General features: G+C 35.4%; 2 protein-coding genes across 2 annotated transcripts in view; both read right to left on the bottom strand.

Annotated features, from left to right (window-relative positions):
- Positions 1 to 1,717: 1,717 nt before the first annotated feature.
- On the bottom strand, positions 1,718 to 2,542 carry LOC113557895 (serine/arginine repetitive matrix protein 2-like). The gene has a single exon (XM_026963435.1). It carries the CDS (start codon positions 2,540 to 2,542, stop codon positions 1,718 to 1,720), a length of 825 nt encoding a protein of 274 aa, XP_026819236.1.
- A 2,086-nt stretch (positions 2,543 to 4,628) lies between these two features.
- Positions 4,629 to 17,681, bottom strand: part of LOC113559169 (serine protease lint) — a 44,879-nt gene continuing 31,826 nt past the window's right edge. The window contains exons 3-7 of the mRNA XM_026964797.1: positions 14,284 to 17,001; positions 12,192 to 12,381; positions 9,003 to 9,268; positions 6,851 to 7,005; positions 4,629 to 6,027 (exon numbers count right to left, since the gene is read on the bottom strand). Coding sequence (XP_026820598.1) covers positions 5,863 to 6,027; positions 6,851 to 7,005; positions 9,003 to 9,268; positions 12,192 to 12,381; positions 14,284 to 17,001 — 3,494 coding nt within the window. The 3' untranslated portion in view covers positions 4,629 to 5,862. The remainder of the gene's footprint in view (positions 6,028 to 6,850; positions 7,006 to 9,002; positions 9,269 to 12,191; positions 12,382 to 14,283; positions 17,002 to 17,681) is intronic.

Genomic DNA, 17,681 nt, shown 5'->3' with positions numbered 1-17,681 from the left:
GCCATTGGAGACAAGGGATGGACCAATGATGGTCTCTGTCGTCGGGGAGAAAGCCAATTTCTCTAAAGACGCGGAGGCCTTTGATGGAAGCCGCCGACGACTGTGGTAGGCTTGACCCGGTCGTCTCCTCTGGTGTATGAGCATCATACTTAGTGACACCGGATCCTAACTCGGCCTTTTTTAATTTCAACGAAAATACATCAATTTTGTTTTTTATTTGGTTCGAGTGTTTAATACCTTTTAACTTAATCAAGACAATTTCACAAAACAAATACAGCTGCAAATAAGGTAAGTTGCATAAGTACCATATTATCTGCATTAATTTATATAATTTGCTTATTTACATTTTATAATACGATGTATTTGATTATATTCTCAAATCACGACCTCGAGAGAGCCCTGCAACGATTAGGAGGAAAGTAACAGCGTAAATTTAAATTATTTAATATTTATATCTGATAGGTGACTATATTCTCGAGCACTTATAAGTGTAAGGAAAAAGAACTATGGATTCCGGCATTTATTCAAGGCTTGTGTCCCTTATATTTGCCTCACTTTACATTTATTATACACACACGTTTTCTGTTTTGCATCAACTTCTATATTTACTCCTAACTTTTATTTATATTTTTAATTTATTTTATTTTAGCGTTATTATACTATATATAATATAATATTATATTAGTATACTCGATATCGTTTAATTGTAATTTTGCGTTACTCGTTATTCGTTAGTTATTTTATATTTTCGTGTAGTACGCCAGTATCTGATTAAAATCAAACCTTCTTATAGAGTTAAAATTGATTTATTTTCTATTCATTACCTGCCTAGAAATTTCAAATTTCAACAATAGTAAATTTTAGTACAATAAATTAAAATAATTAAATACTAATAAAATATGAAAAAAAAATATAACTAAATAATCATGACATTTTTTTTAACTTCCAATAATTTTTTTAGTTTGTTAGATACTATATAGTATATGTACATTTTATACTTTCAGAATTGTTCCAATGAAATAATTAATAAAATATAATAAAATTAATTGTGAATGTGGTTATCTATAACACTGACTTTGAAGCATTCGAGTATATTTCAACACGACAGGTATATAATACTTATCATAAAATATCAAAAAAAAAAAAAAAAAAAAATAATAAATAAATAAAACAATTGTGTGGTGTTTATGGTCTCGCCCAAAATCAAACCCTATAGAGCTGCCACTCTAAAATATTTCTACACAATATTCTAAATTACAAAGAAGGTTATATTATCAATTTGATTTTAATTTTAAATTTACCTTAATAAAACCTACTGGTTTATCATGATAAAATAGCCATAACTGATTGTCAGCGATTCAAACGAAACTGCAGTAAACCAAAACGTTAACTATCTTTCGAATTCAAACTATAATATAATAAATATTAAATAAACTTGGATTGGTCTTAGGTTCGACCTCAAATATTAGGGTAATAAACGCTTCATGACGGCCTTAACTATTCATAACTTGCTCGGTTGCAAAAATATCGGTGCTCGCACTTGGAGCACTTGAAAAAAGAACATACAGACACACTATTTTTTTATTATTTTATTTTTATTTTTAGAAAACAATTATGTATTACAAAAATATTGCCCCGAGCGTAATTTATTATAGTATATTATGTATATCACGTCGTACGAGGCCCTCCCTCCCTCCCTCCTCTGGTTGGGCGGATTTTATTTTGGCTGCGATTTCTTTTGCCGATGAGTGTTGCGGGAACGCAGGCGGCCCGTCCACAACGTCTGCCTTGGCATACTTTCGGTGGTTTTCCGACCTCTGCGACTACGCTTGGCCGACTTCCGGCCACCGCGAGCCGCCTGGTTCTTTTCGACGCGACCACCGCGGGCCACCGCCGTCTTCCCGACGCGACGACCATTGTGCGCCGTCTTCGCGGTCTTGCGACCACCGCCGCGGGCCACCTTCCGGCCACCACTACTGCCACCACGACTGCCACCACGGCTGCCACCGGCCTCCATTTCGGTGGAGACCTCGTCTTCGCCGACCTCTACGACGAAGGTCAGATCGCCGCTGTCGTCGCTTGCTGGGCTTCGAACGCGACGACTCCGGCCACGGCGGCTCCGGCTCCGGCTCCGGCGGTTCCGGCTACGGCTGCTCCGGCTACGGCTGCGACGGCTTCGGCTGCGACGGCTTCGGCTGCGTCTGCCTCGGCTATCGCTTCGGATGCGGCGGCCGCGCATGTCCATGTTCTCGGCTTCGGCGTTGTCCGCCGCCGTCGCCGTAGAAGGATTGTCGTCCGCCCCTGAACCCAGTCGAACGGCAGTCACTGCAGTGCTGACAGCCATATCCGCCGACGGCATTGCCGACACCTCGACCGGCTCCTGCTGTGGTCCGGGTTCCGTTTCGTTTTCCGATAGGTCGTTATCCACGATCAATGGCTCCACCGTTTCCGGTTCGTCGAACGTCAGCAGTAACGGGATCGTCACGATATCTCTGGAATTGTCCGCTCCGGCGTCGACGTCAATAGTGCTTTCGCCGTCCATGTCAGAAAAAAGAAAACGGCAAAAATTACACAAGTGAAAATATATCAAAAAAAAACTCCGTGAATGAGCGCGTAGTGAAAATACAATTGTCGAGTTAATGTTGTTTGTAGCAATATTAGCAATATTGAACCTGGACAGATCACCAAGGCGATGTGTCGTCGCTCGCCGTGGCCTATGTTTATGTTTTTATTCAAGTCAAATGTATAATATTATAGTATAGTATTAAATTATGTTATACGGATGGGTACTCCGTTTCCACCAAAAATTTAACTCTCCCTTCTCCACAAATATTCGTTATTAACTGCACCAAATTTGATAGGTACTGACTTTAATTTCATCAAAAAAAAAATTCAATAGTATTGAATATAATATACTGTTGATTTGAAAATCAGCATATATTATAATTTTTAGTAAAATTATTCTATAAAAATAATTAAGCAATAATAATAATAAACCGCAAGTTGGTAAAATATAACATTTCAATATAAAAAATAAATAATAGTTATTGAGATTCTGAATGGAGCGATTAATGTATTGATTTTATAATTATTATGTGATAAATTGAATATAACAGTTTGTAATTTAAACAACTAAAACTTAAGAATACTTACTTTTCAAAATAATCAGGAAAAAGAAAAAGAAAATTAAGTAAAAATGAGAATCCTTACCATAAATACTTGATATCTTTATCAAATGTTTACATGATTATTTTTTATACATAATAATATTTTCAAATTATTTTGACTCTTTCTGAATTATTTATAGACATTTAAAATTTAAAATTGTTTTTTTTGCTTTTATTTCTGTAAATGTTGATAACACTTTTTTCGTTAAGACTATTCAAAATACATAGTCACAGTTTAATTTCATAAGCATTTAAAATTCAAATTATGACAAAATTTGTCAAAATCACAATTTTCAAATCGTTTGCCGTTAAAATTTATAAAATGTGTAATTTTTATAGCTTAAATTTTAAAATGTAATAGTTAAATTAAAAAAATAATGTTACGTTATTGATATTTTATACTCAGACTATGAATATTAATATTCATTCGTTTATAATAATTAAAAACATTATTCGTAGAGGGGACTTAAAAGTTGTATGTTTATTAATATATTTTAATATTTTAATTCATATTATAATTTTTCAAAAATACATACAACATTTGTGTAGGATAAATAGCCTATCTATAACGCCGTGTGATCAAAATTGTATTATTGAAATACAGTATTCTTATTGTATTCTATTTATTCAAATAGAATACAATTATTTCAAAAACATACATCGCATATTGACAATTTCAGAAGACGCTAGTAGCGGTATATACCTATATTATTAACGTGCATTTTTTTTATCTCGTTCTGAGAATAGGTATAATTCGGTTGAATGTTAATTCGGATACTGTAGATATACTATGCATAATGTCTATACTCTATATCTATTAATGTTGAGTGCCCACGTCTCATCATTATGTTTCTATTCTTAATTTTAATATCAGTTAATAACTGCTTTTGATATTGTTTTTCGTAACTTAAATTTTACGAAAAAAAAAATAGCTGTAAAACATGGAGATTTATCACAATTTACAACAGGGCAGGAATTTCACACACAATTTTTAGATGTTGTCAGATAACTATTATATCCGTTTTATTCAAATTATGTTCCGAATTACGTAAATAATATTAGTTTAATTACTATTATATTAAAAAGACACTGTAGTATTTCGGTTTTTTAATGTTTAATTAAAAATGTTCATATTATATGTATTAAAAAAAATTCGTCAGACGATATAATAAATTATTATAGTATATATAATGTACGTGCGCTATTATGTGTATATATAATAACATTATCTCTAGTATATATAATAATATAGTTTATTGTGTTGGCGTTTAAGCGACACATATTAATAGTAATGTATATTATATTATGATAGAATAATACAAAAATAATAGTAATAATAATAATAATAATAATAATAATAATAAGAATAAGAATAAAAAAAACAATAATGTACAAAAATCTTATATATATAAAAATATAGTAGAGAGAAAAGAAAGAAACAATATCTCTATGTACCTACATATCGTATTAAGTTACAAAAATGAAAATAAAATGTACAATTATAATATATATATATATATATAAATAAATAAACAAATAAATAAATAATAATTTACAGTGATAAATTATGGCGAAATTGTATTCTGATGACTATGATGTTTAATTGAACGGGTATACAACATATGATGTATACACGTCGTCAATATGATTATCACATGCAATAGTGGAAAATCGTGTAAAACAATCGAATCGATGAGAATAATAGTACAAATCGTCGGCGAGGTAAATATATAATATATACGTTTGTCAGCTGTGTTATGATATTACAATCTAGCACATTTATGATATATATTGTTTAATATATTATTATTAGCTGTATGTCGGTATTTTAAATTTTCAATCTGTTTCCCATCACTCTACCCACGATTTGTTTTCTCTGTATCCTTAGGTCGACGGGCGACTACGTTTTTCATCAAAGCTCCTCTACTATATACTCGCTAAACATTTAGATAATATGCCTTATGTGGTCGTCGAAGGAATTTCTATATACCAATCCACACACACACACACACACACACACACACATATAGAGATACACGTTATTACAGTTTATTTATCGTGCTGTCTATGTTTGATTTTCAATTATTATTCACAGTTACAATCTATTACTCTAATTATATTTCAAAAAGCAAAACATAATTTTATTCTGAATAAATAAAAAAAAAAATTAAAAAAAATTATTATGTATATTCAAAATAGTTTTGTTTTTAGATTAAAATTTTTTATTTTAAATCAAGAAACAAATTTTAGGTAAAATTAATGGTGTAGTTTGTTTTGTAACAATTGATAAGGTACCTACCGTAATTTCGTTGTTTTCAATATAATATCGATGATAAATAGATAAATTATTTTATAGTGACTTTTTACTCGTTGTACAGAATAACCTGATCCCACTACTTTTGTTAAGTAACTTACCCAAAACTGAATGCATAATGCGTGTACACGCTGTGGGCTTCGTCATGTTAATCGATAAATAATATTATTATTATTTTAAGATATAGATGCGCGATGATATGTGGTCTGCTGTTATATGAAGAGGGGTTCGGGATCCTATATTTTATTTGACATATAATAATTACTATTATATCATACCTTATAACGGTGTGACCATAAAATCATAACAACAATAACAACAACTACAACAACAACAAACAATAACAATAATAGTATTGACGATTCTGCGATGATGTGTCGTCTACTGTACGCCCGTGATGGTCTGCAGCCACGGTTTGTAGTACGTGGTCCTCATGTAGACGCCCGGAAGATACGGTGCGGCGCACTTGATACCGTGTGACACTGTTCCGATCAACGTCCAGCGGCCGTTGTCCTTTTCGATCATCAGAGGCCCGCCACTGTCACCCTGTCACGAGAACAGATGCAAAAATTTAAAAAAAAATTAACCTAAATAATTAATAATTATTGATCATACTCTAAGGGGGTTATATTATGGTGTGCGTCTGATTGGAGTTGAAATCGTTCTATGTTTTAGTAATTTCGTCTATATATGAGGGATATTACTTGTATACGCGGTACGCACTAGTCAACAGTAGTAAAATATTGAAGTAAAGTTATTATTATAATATGGATTCTTAGTGTACTTCTACTGTCAAATGGTATTATATGATTTCGTACAACAAATTCGTGATTTCAAACTTCATTTTAACATAATAAAATAATCGTGTATACGCATTTTCGTTAAAATGTCAAAATGAAAAATGTTATTCAGTAGAATCATTAATTATATTATAGTTACTTGTGAAGTGATGCAGATGATGAATGAACATTTCAAATAAATATTTCATTAAAGTGGAACAATGGCTCATTTAAAATAATATGGTATAATATAATATACAATTTGAAATTGAAATATTATTATACTTGAAAATTATTTGTTTAATATTTAAAAATAAATCTACAAAATACACTACACAACCTTAAATTGTTTTTAGTCTCTTTTTTGTGGGTCAAATAAAAACACATTTTACTTATTTTCAATCATACAATTGCCTTTTCTAAATAATTTAAGCAAAATCATGAATTTTGTATTTTCAAACATGACAACATTACCCAAAGTATTTTAACTCTTTTAAAAATAAAAATTGGTATATTCTAAGTAGATATACCTAATTTCGTCCGAATTTTATATTCTAAGTCTATTACGAAATTATAACGACGGAACATACCTCGCAAGAATCTCTCTGTCCGTTGGCGTAACCGGCACATAAGAAGCTGCTAAGTATGGTCTTTGTGTGTCCTGCTGTCTCAAACATGTCCTGGCATACTTGGTTTTCAATTATAGGAACTTGCACTTCTTGCAAGATGCTCGGAACTCCACCTCCTGTTTGAAAATAAACATTATAATATTATTAATATTTAATATTACACGATCACAATTGACAACTGATGACAATAATAGGGTCATTAATATATTCACCAACTCAAACAGAGATAACTTATCAATAGATCATAACATTCATAACTAAAATTATATACTATATTATGCTCATAACATAATCATAGATCAACTCTACCGACAATCGGTTTTACAAATTAACTGAAACTGTAAAAAATATTCTTTAAAATATTTTTTTTTATTTAGGATATATTTCTATTGTTTTAATCAATATTGAAACTTGTAATTTAAACTTGCATTTGTGGTGCAAAGTTCACGCGGGTTCCATAACTATTGATTGGGACAACCAAATTTGAAAGTTGTTCAAAAATATTCAAAATAATATCAAACAATGAAACAAATTTACAAATATACAACTGCTCTAGCAGCAGTAAAAGTTTAGATTAGCTACTTAACGCAAAAATCAAATCAAAATAATTTCGAAAGACGTCTGATTAGGTCTAATAATTTATCAGCATATTTATTAGATCGATATTTTACATAATTTTGCACTGTTAATAGTTTACAAAATTATAACGGTAATTTTATCATATTGATATTATGTTTTTTGGTCTGTTATCGTATATTACTGGTATAAACTATACATAACTAGTATGGGTACGTCGGTAATTACGTATTAAAAATAATAACGGCACTACACGCGCCCAAATCGATTAGTCCAGTAGGTAGGTATTTAACTTTCTCTAGTTATTCATATTAAAACATAACGATTAAAAAAAAAAAAAAAAACAATTATACTTATTTATAAACAAGTATGATACAACAATAGTATAAAACTATGAGTAATATAATATTAAAACTAAAAAAAAGTCCTTTGAACAAGTGCGTATGATCGTCAAATCTACAAAAATCTGCCTAATCGTACATTTAGATACTGACTAGATTCTAAACATTCTTAAGATCTATTTGTTACTCCCTCCTCGTCTTCCATATTTACGCATATGTCTAGGGACTATGGAAATCCGAAATATTATACTAAGATGTCCATATATAATTTGAATTCGATAAAAAACAATCTCTGTAGGTTCTTCTATATTATACAAACCAGCGATTTACGAAGGATTGTAGAACACGTTTTATTATATTATTATGCAAATATAAGAATATTAGTCGTGGTGAATCCTGACAGTCTGCGTAGCACGGTATCGATTGACTAGAGCGTATATCATCGAAATAATTTGAAAATTAGTTTCACAAGTGAATTAAGCATTTCACGTCGAGTACGATATATATATATATATATTATATTATCTATCTGATAATAAATAATAATATTCGATTCGTTCTCAAACATCAAAATCGATTGATTTTTGACAGAAAGGTCGGTATTTTATTTTCCGAAAGTCGAAGTACACCATACACGTTTAAATAAAACTGTTACGTGAGAGAGATCTCAATACGAAAAAAAAACGAATGTTTTTAAATTTGAATCTCTTTATACAATTATATTTCTATAGTTCCGTTTGTTTAATTAAAATTAAAAATTAAAAATAATTTGATATAAATGTATAACGGACAAAATGGGTATGTGGTATAGATACTGTCGAAGTAATGTTAGGACCACCACAGGACAAAATTTCCAATTTAAAAAACGGGATTAAAATTAATCCATAAAATTTATGTGTTTAAAACAAATATAAAAATAAATATATGCATGTAATTAATATATTATAGTAAATTTTTTTGTGGTGTTTTCAAAGCGATCGTGGTAAATATAGTTTTATTAAGTCATTGAAGTACTATAATATATATATATATATATATATATATGTATTGATTTATAAAAATAAAAAAGTTAAGTATATCGAGCGCTTTTTAAGACCTTTAAAAATTAGATTTCGACGAAGGATAAAAGACGTGTATTTATTTCAGTGACGCGTGGGCAATAAGTGTGCATCACCACCGACGAAATTATCGCTCACCGTATTTCAATCGTCCCCATCCCGTGACCACAGCCATGCGTCCCGTGAAGTCGTCTTCGTCGTCCGGCATGCAAATGGGCACGATGTGCTGATCGTAGTTGACCGGCGATTCGAGTTCCAGAAGGGCTATGTCGTTTTCGAAAGTCGCCGCGTCGTACTGCCGATGGACGATGACGCGTTTCACGTTCTTGCTGATGCTCCGCTTGGACTCGACCTCGCCGCTGATGTCGTACTCGCCGAACACGGCTACCAGGTTCGCCAAAAATCTGCGAACAACCGAAAACGACGACAACTCATTATTACGGTGACGGTAAATTCGCATTCGTCGTGCATACCCGTTGTAAAAATTTATAAATAATAATTATTCATACACTGTAATGCGATGCGTACGATTCCGTTTTGGAATTTCGGCCACGACCACGGCAGGTTTATTTATATATTATACTAAAATATTAGAAATTTCAAATATAAAACAGATACGAGATAATTTAAGCTCATCCGCCGTTGGTTGGGAACACGTCTGTGAGTTACAAACAATTTAGGTAGTTATAATATACTGAAATATCCAGCATGATTTATTATAATATGTACGTATTATTTACATAATATTATACGTATCGATTAGCAAACCGATTAAATGGTATTAACTATTATTAATTTGATGACACCAGTTCCTTGTCTAGTGTAGTATGGAAATCTGACCTATCCGTTGTGAATCGTGACATTATTAAACGATTTCTAGTAACTACTGTACCGTTTTACATAGAAAATAAAATAATGTAATGTCTGCGATGTCCTTGATAAATACACGCACAACTGACCTTTTAAGTTGGTTTATTCTGACTAGCCACCGCATAACTAATATAGAATATTATATGGACGGTTTTTGGTAAGTACATAAACACGTTGACACGCATCCACTATAACGGCTTTTTATATAGATGGTATCTCATCATATGGGTTTTTTGCTTCGTCAAGCACATATTCCGAGATTTTTAAAGTTCTGAATTTGTAAATTTGCCATATTATAAACGATTGTAATATTTTGTTGAAATCATATAATATTTCAACAAAATCTGATTATTTCATAAATATATATGTATGTGTTCTACAAAATATTGTCCTCCCTAGAATATTTATGACCCATGTTTTTCAGCTCTAGTTATTCAAAATCCATTTTTTTAAATATTTATATATATATATAATCAATTTTTACCTTAACCAGTAAGTTGATTTAATAATTAACTCAATGACTAGTTTAAGGGAACAATAAAATAGGTAACTAATAAATTTAAATTTGACTTTTTTTTAATAGTTTAAAAACAATACGTTAAGTTAACACCAGTGTTCTTGTATATGTGTATACGACTAATTAATATTTTAACATTGAATATTTTTGGTTAACGTATCCCAACAATGATTTAAATTAAATTAGATAAATAAATATAAATGTATGAATTTATGAATTCTATAAATGCAAACATTGGAACATGCATAATTTCCTAAAGACTGTTTACATTCAATTTAATAATATGAGTACTGAACAGTTGGCTACAAATAAAAAAAAGTCGAAAGATGTACGATCACTACGTGTAAAACCGACAAGGACCACGAGTGGATGGTGCGTAATTAAAAAAGGAAATCAAATATAAAGGCTGTAGTTTCAATCCCTCCCCCACATCGACTTTTAGACTTTTGGAAATTAAATGTATTATCTATTAAATATGAACGTCGAGCAATAGGAACCTGCTGAATACGCTGTGAATGCATAAATATTATTATCAATAAAGCATATAATATATAGTGTCCACCCAACGGCCGTTATTATCTTACGTCGATCGATTTCGATTTAGGTACAATACCCATTTTGCCGATAAGACAATCGCGCGCATCGTGCACGACCTCTTTCCGCGAAGAGCCTCTCGGCGCTGACCTAGTTCGCGTTAACTTTCAAAGCGAACGAGCGTATCTCAACACGCGACGGGAAAAAATAATTACCTTACCTAGTAAAAGTATGTTAGAACGTAAATTGCACGACGTTACACTTTAAACAATTATAATAATAATAATAATAATAATAATGATAATGATGATGATGATGATGGCGATGACGATGATGATAATGGACAATGGTAATGATGATTATGATAATAATAATTATAATACGAGTAGTTTAATCAATTGTATCCGTAATGTTGTATAGCAGCAGTGGTGTATACAATAGGAAATAGTGAGTGTAAAACCGTCGAATTCTAAATCCAGACTGAAAGTTGACTAACATTAAAGTAGGAATGATATATAAATTATATTTTGAAAATTTTTGGAACCAGATTTGGAATCAATCAAACAAAGTATATCCCCGGCCGTCTTTACAGTTGTATGCAATTATTTGGCTGATATATATTTTATAGATTTTTTATAAGTTAAAGAAATGAACCACGAATGACGACCAGATACCATCCTGTTTAATGACTACCTACTACCTAGCAATTAGTATCTACCTATGTATTAGAGGTATTTCTATACTGTATATACTATTATGTTGAGACTAATTGGTCTATTTCAAAAATAAAATTATTTTTGTTATTTTTTTATTTATTTTATAATTTGTATTAACTCAAAAATAAAACTGAATTAAATAATTTATTGAGTGACCGTTTATTATAGTATACAGATTACTTAGTAATTGTTCAAAATCATATTAAAGTATAATTAATTGGAATAAAAATATTTACGATTATTATAAGATAATTTGTTATGTATCGAAAGTCGGAACTTTCAAGCGCTGTCGCCAAAGTACGAAAACATCTCAGAATAACAAACATAGGTTATAGGTACTAGCATATTAAGTAAAATATTAATTTGGATGTATATTTTTTTAATAGATATTTTTTTTAATGTGATTTTTATATTTCAAAAACCTTGCTAGTTCAGTTAGTAGTCCTGTTTTATCTTTCTTGTAAAATAACTAAATAAATAAAAACTATAGTTTCTGTTTCAAAACCAATATTTTTTAAAACATTCTGAAAATAATAAAATACTTGAAAAAAATATTGTGTTCAGACGCATCTTGTATCCTAATTCCAATCCTATAACTTGATTATTATACGTACGGTTACTAGTAAAACTTCTTGTGACTATATTATAAATTATAATATTAAACATGATAATATATGATTTAATATTTACCCGGGTTGACAGTGGGCGGCAGTTATGACGTGTCGTTGAGTGATCAATACGCCGCCGCATTTGTTTTTGGTGAACAGTCCCAGCCAGGTGGCTTCCCTGACTAACACTTGCCACGGCCATTCGCCAAATGTCGAACCTGTTCCGCCGACGATCCGACCGCCTTTCCTCACCAAAGGCCGCACTCCGCACGCTAAAAGTGTGCAAACATAACGTGCCACAGATTAATGCAAAAATCGAGTGTAGTGCCTACGATGAATTACCATACTATTTCATATATTTGGTAACATCGTATTAAGTACTATTACACGTTATGCGAGATAAAACCTGTTGTTGCGCGTCGCCAAAACGATTATAATATTATATTATCTATCCGGTTTGGCATATTATTACTGTGTTGTACTCTCCGGACCGTTATACATCATCGCATAGAACCGATACCATAGAAATCGCTTTATATGCTCTACACGCGTGATATTATTTTTAATTTCCGTCACGAGAATTATTATTAAAGTTGCCAATATCAAGCATACAAAATTTTGTACCAGGTTTTCTTCAAAAATCACGCAAATATTAAAACCAAATTAGTATAAATATGACGTAAAAATTAACTTGGAGAATTGAAGCGTCCAACATCCAATAATTATAATAATTATGAATCATCTCGAATATGTGCATATTATATTATGCTTATGTATGGCATACATATTACAGAAGCCTAAAGGCTAACGTTTAAGAATTTAAGATAGTTATTTTCAAACGAAGCTTCAATTAGAATGCGGCGTTACAACAAACGTAGTCATTATATTCGGTTCGTGTAATATGCGTTTTTAAATGCATCTGTCACGTTCTTATAGTGGCATATTATAGGTTGACTATAATATTGTGATAGATTTGATCTATAGAGATTTCAAAAATTAGTATGATAATAAATCACAATCGATCAAGACGAATATTATACCTAAACTAAAAAACCGATACGAACGTCGTACCACGCGTACAACGTGTCATCGTCGTATGATATAAACGTAATATAGTAATTCCGTCAACGTCTTTATTACGCGCTTTAGAATATTGTAATAAATATTACCGTTAAGTTACCTGGACGAGAATTCGTAACAACTATTCAACTGTGTGGATATACTATACGGTAGGTATGAGAGTATTATTAAAATATTATCGTCGTGATTACTTTTAAGCCAAAAGGGCTCGAGGGCTCACCGAAAAACATGTCTCGACAGTAAACATGCATTTGCGTCATTACGGGTATAATATAATATTGTGTGATTACGTAATATATATATATACCTCTTGTTATCGTAGGGGTTGGAGGAATATTAAGAAAAGCACTCTACTTATCGATTTGTGTACACGCCCGATGACTTTGTTTTGCGACGCAGTATACAGGACTAAGCACAGTTTGACTAAACACACCTATATTATATCTGTATATACGGTCTTGTAACAAATTACATACATGCTACGATAGGAATGTTGCGATCCATGTATCCGACAGACAAATTTTTGAACCAAAACCGGTAAGTACGCTTATTAAACTCTGTGAATATTATTATATGATATCATCGGAAACCTAAGAGCAATATTGCGATAAGACAATCATTATTGGTTTTATTCGTTTATAACATTTTTTCTAAAATTTACAAACTCAACCTCACTACGAATGTATATTTGGTGTATACTTGACTTAAATTCAAAACAAATAATTAATTTTAATTCTCAACTTCGCATGATATACGTAATAGTGTGTTTGACGCAATAAATTAGTTTATGACTCGAAAGCGATGTAAAAACATTTTAATATTATGCTTAATAAACAAATAATTATAAACGTAGTATGGTTAAAAGTGCAATGGCTAATTACACGAGCTAGCAATTAATAGGTATATAAATAGGGAGAAAACCATTTTAATAAAAAATGTGATTGAAGAATCTTATTCTCTTTTTTACAGTACTATGAATTGTAATTACGGGTGGTTCAGTTATATCGACCGCTTAAATTGTTTGACTAACCTATCCAATCATCACTCTCCCACCACCAACCTATTAATTGTAATGTGATAATGATCATGCGTACTTTTTCTGTAGTCCGGTTCAGCGGTAGTGTGATGTTCATTTTCGACGTTTAGCGTGTCCAGCACGACCGTCGTAGAAGGCGTCAGCTTGACTGGTAGCTTGGTCGGCCGTTTGTTGTCCGTGGCGTACGTGGTAGGCTGGAAAAGCTGGACGGGGGTGAGCAAGGTCGGGTATTTGACCGGACGCGACACGGTGGTCACTTCCAGGAACGGGGCAGAGTCCTGGAGCGGAACGATGGGCGTCGGCCGGTACGTAGAGGTACTGGTCCACTTGACGGGCTGCGGCGACGGTTTTGTGGGCTTAGCGGTAGCGGGTTTAGACGGTTTCTTCGTAGTCGTAGCGGCCGTCGGAGTAGCGGTCGCCGGCTTCTTGTTCGGCCAGCTTGCCGAGTCATCGTTGGCGACGGTCACGTTGGACGATGACGGGTCACCGGACATCAGGACCTTTTCCAGGTCTTCGAAATTTCCCTGCAGCGATTGGACGACTTTCTCGACGAACAGGTGGACCTTGTCGTCCAGGTTGTCGTCGGCCGTCAAGTGTGGGTTGGGATCGGCGTCGGCGTCGTAATCGCCGGCCGCGTCAACGACGGTTACGTCCGGTTTTTCCTGTTGCGTGGCTGCCGTCAGGTTGACGTTCGGGTCGCGAACCGGTGGGAAAGCGAAAGTGTCTGTGGAGTTGAACGGAACGGCGTTCGGGTCATCGTCAGCGGTGGACCCGTGCACCGCGGTGGCCGGGTACGAAGACGACGACGTGTGATGCTGCAGATGTTGGTGGATCTGCTGCTGGATGTGATGCTGCTGCAGATGATGTACATCAGAGGCGGTGATGAACACCTGCGTGGCCGGCGTCACGACGGGCGTCGGATAATCTTCGTCGACGGCGGACAAGGGTTTGTAACCACCGCTGGACGACTGGAGCACGGCCACCGCACCCCCGTCGTTCACCACTGGTTTGGCCGTCGTATACAAGCTCGAGCTACCGCTACCCGTAGCCGTTGGCTGGAACTTGTTGTGATACTGATGGTTCACCGAAGTGATGACGGTGGTAAACACATTATTGTTGGAGCTGACCGTCGACGGTGGCACGACCGTCGTCGTAGTGGTAGAGGGCCTGTGTCCGTAGTTGGTGGACACCAGCGGCTTGGCCGACGTGTGTACAGCACCGACGGTCGGTTGATAGTTGGAGTTGTAATATTTGTCGGCCATGGTGGTCGAGCTGACCGGCACGAAAGACACGTCTTGCTGATGGTGATGGTGTTGCTGTGGGTGATGATAAGTGGCCGTGGTCGTGTATGCGGCGCTCACTGACGGTTTTCCGGTCACGATGATGCTCTGCGAAGGTTTGACGTGCGACGAGGGCGGTGGACGGTACGACGACGAGGCGGTCGCGTACACCGTGGACGCGGGCGTAGTGTACTTGTTGGGATTTTTCAAATCATTTGCAGGGCTTAGCACTATGACGGTGGGCGCCGCCGGTTCGAACGGCTTGGCCGTGGTCGTGGTCGTGGACAGCACGTGGAAGTGCGGTCCTGGCAAGTGGTGGCTGGACGTGGTGGAAGTGGTGGACGGCGTCGAGCCGTAATAACTAGTGGCCGGCCGGTCGTAGTGTTGCTGCGCGGACGTCGACGAGGGCCTGGTAACCGGGAACGTGGACGACCCGTAACCCGGTGACTTTGAATCGCCGCCGTCGATGGAGCCCCAAGTGTACAGCGCTTGCGGTGACGTCGGCGGCGAGCTGCTCGACTGCACCTGGTGAACGACGTACGACGGCGACGCGTCCATCGGGTCGGCGTGGTGCCTGTCCGGCGCGGGCGGCGTGTAATTGAGTATGGACAGTATGTGGTTGATGGAGTTGTTTTCCTTAACGTTGGGGTCGTTGACCGTCAGCGTGGGTATCAAAACCATATTGTCGTAATACTCGTCGGCGGCCGACGACGGGTGTTGGTGTTTGTGGTTGTTGTGGTGATGCGCGACGCCGTAACCCTGTTTTGACGTGGTCGCCTGGACGGTAGCCGCGGACGGAGTCGTCTTCCGGATATTGGGCACCGAGTCCGTTGATTTCGACACCGGTGACGACGACGACGACGAATACGACTGCAACGTCTGCAGCTTGACAGTGGCCGCGTCGCCGTAATCCACTTTGGACGTAATCTTGTGGTCGGCGAACGGTGGCGGTCGGTGCTGATGGTGATGGTACTGGTGGTAACCGCCATCCGTGGTGTACTGTTGCTGCACGACGTCCGTCATGTCGGCCGCCGACGGCAATCGGTCGCGGTGGGCCTGCATCAAGGCCGTGAAGTTACCGAACAAGTCGTCCGGCCTGTAAGTGTTTTGCACGGCCGACCCGTTTCGGTGCAACAGTATGGTGTCGGCCACCGGCTGTTGAAACGATAGCGGTGGTAGGTCGTTGTAGTGATAGCCCGGCGTCGATGTGGCGACGGTCGCGGTGGCGGCCGTGGCCGTGGACGCGCTTTGCTCGACTGCGGCGGGCACTTTTACGCCAGCCGGAAGTCGACAACAGGCACCGAACAGGAACACGTCTACACACGACCCAACCACCGAACCGCCCAGTTGCGTGCACTCGTAGTTGAACATGCACACGCCGGTTCCGGATCCGGTTCCCGTGGGGGTGGTGATGGACACATCGTTCTTGAACGGGTGAGATTCGTCTTTGCACGCGCGGGGTACGATTCGGTAGCCACCAAATTTCCTGCTACCGGCTGAAAACAGAAAAATAAACGTGATGGACGTTACGAAACTACCAATAAATGTGTTATGTAATACTATATAAACAATATAAATATAGTAAAATACTAACGTGGAGTGGATTACAAGCGTTTATGCGGAATTTACTCGAAAAGATGCGATTTATATACCAATTCTTATGTCATAAGCAGGTTTGCTAAGATGATTTCAAACAAACTGTTTTTTAATTCGAATTTTATGAAACTTGGTTATTGAATTTTTCAGTGAAAAAATACCCAGCCTATATAGGTACAAAAAGTATGTGTTCAAAAGTTGTAATTTTATAGACCGACAAAATCATTAGCGTTTAAGGTTATGACACTCGATAGCTTCAAATCTGAATACGGTTATGCCTATGTAGTATTATGGTATATTATATATTGTATTATGGTATTATGTTTATACAAAATAGTTTTTCTAAAAAATATCTTTATTTTGTTAAGACTTAAGTTTACATAACAATGACTTATACACTTTTAAATAAATCATAAACGTAATAACGTATGCATGTTGAATACACGTGAGTACATGACATAATAACAGAATAATAATAAAGTTATAATATTGACATATATATATATTATATATATTATATATACATATATATATACAATATTGTCCTATCGCACTTTATCATTACTAGCTTTTGAGCATA

Source organism: Rhopalosiphum maidis, chromosome 3, assembly GCF_003676215.2.
Source record: "Rhopalosiphum maidis isolate BTI-1 chromosome 3, ASM367621v3, whole genome shotgun sequence".
Taxonomy (NCBI): Eukaryota; Metazoa; Arthropoda; class Insecta; order Hemiptera; family Aphididae; genus Rhopalosiphum; species Rhopalosiphum maidis.
Note: the sequence above shows the minus strand (reverse complement) of the source record. Positions and strands in the feature narration are given on the sequence as shown.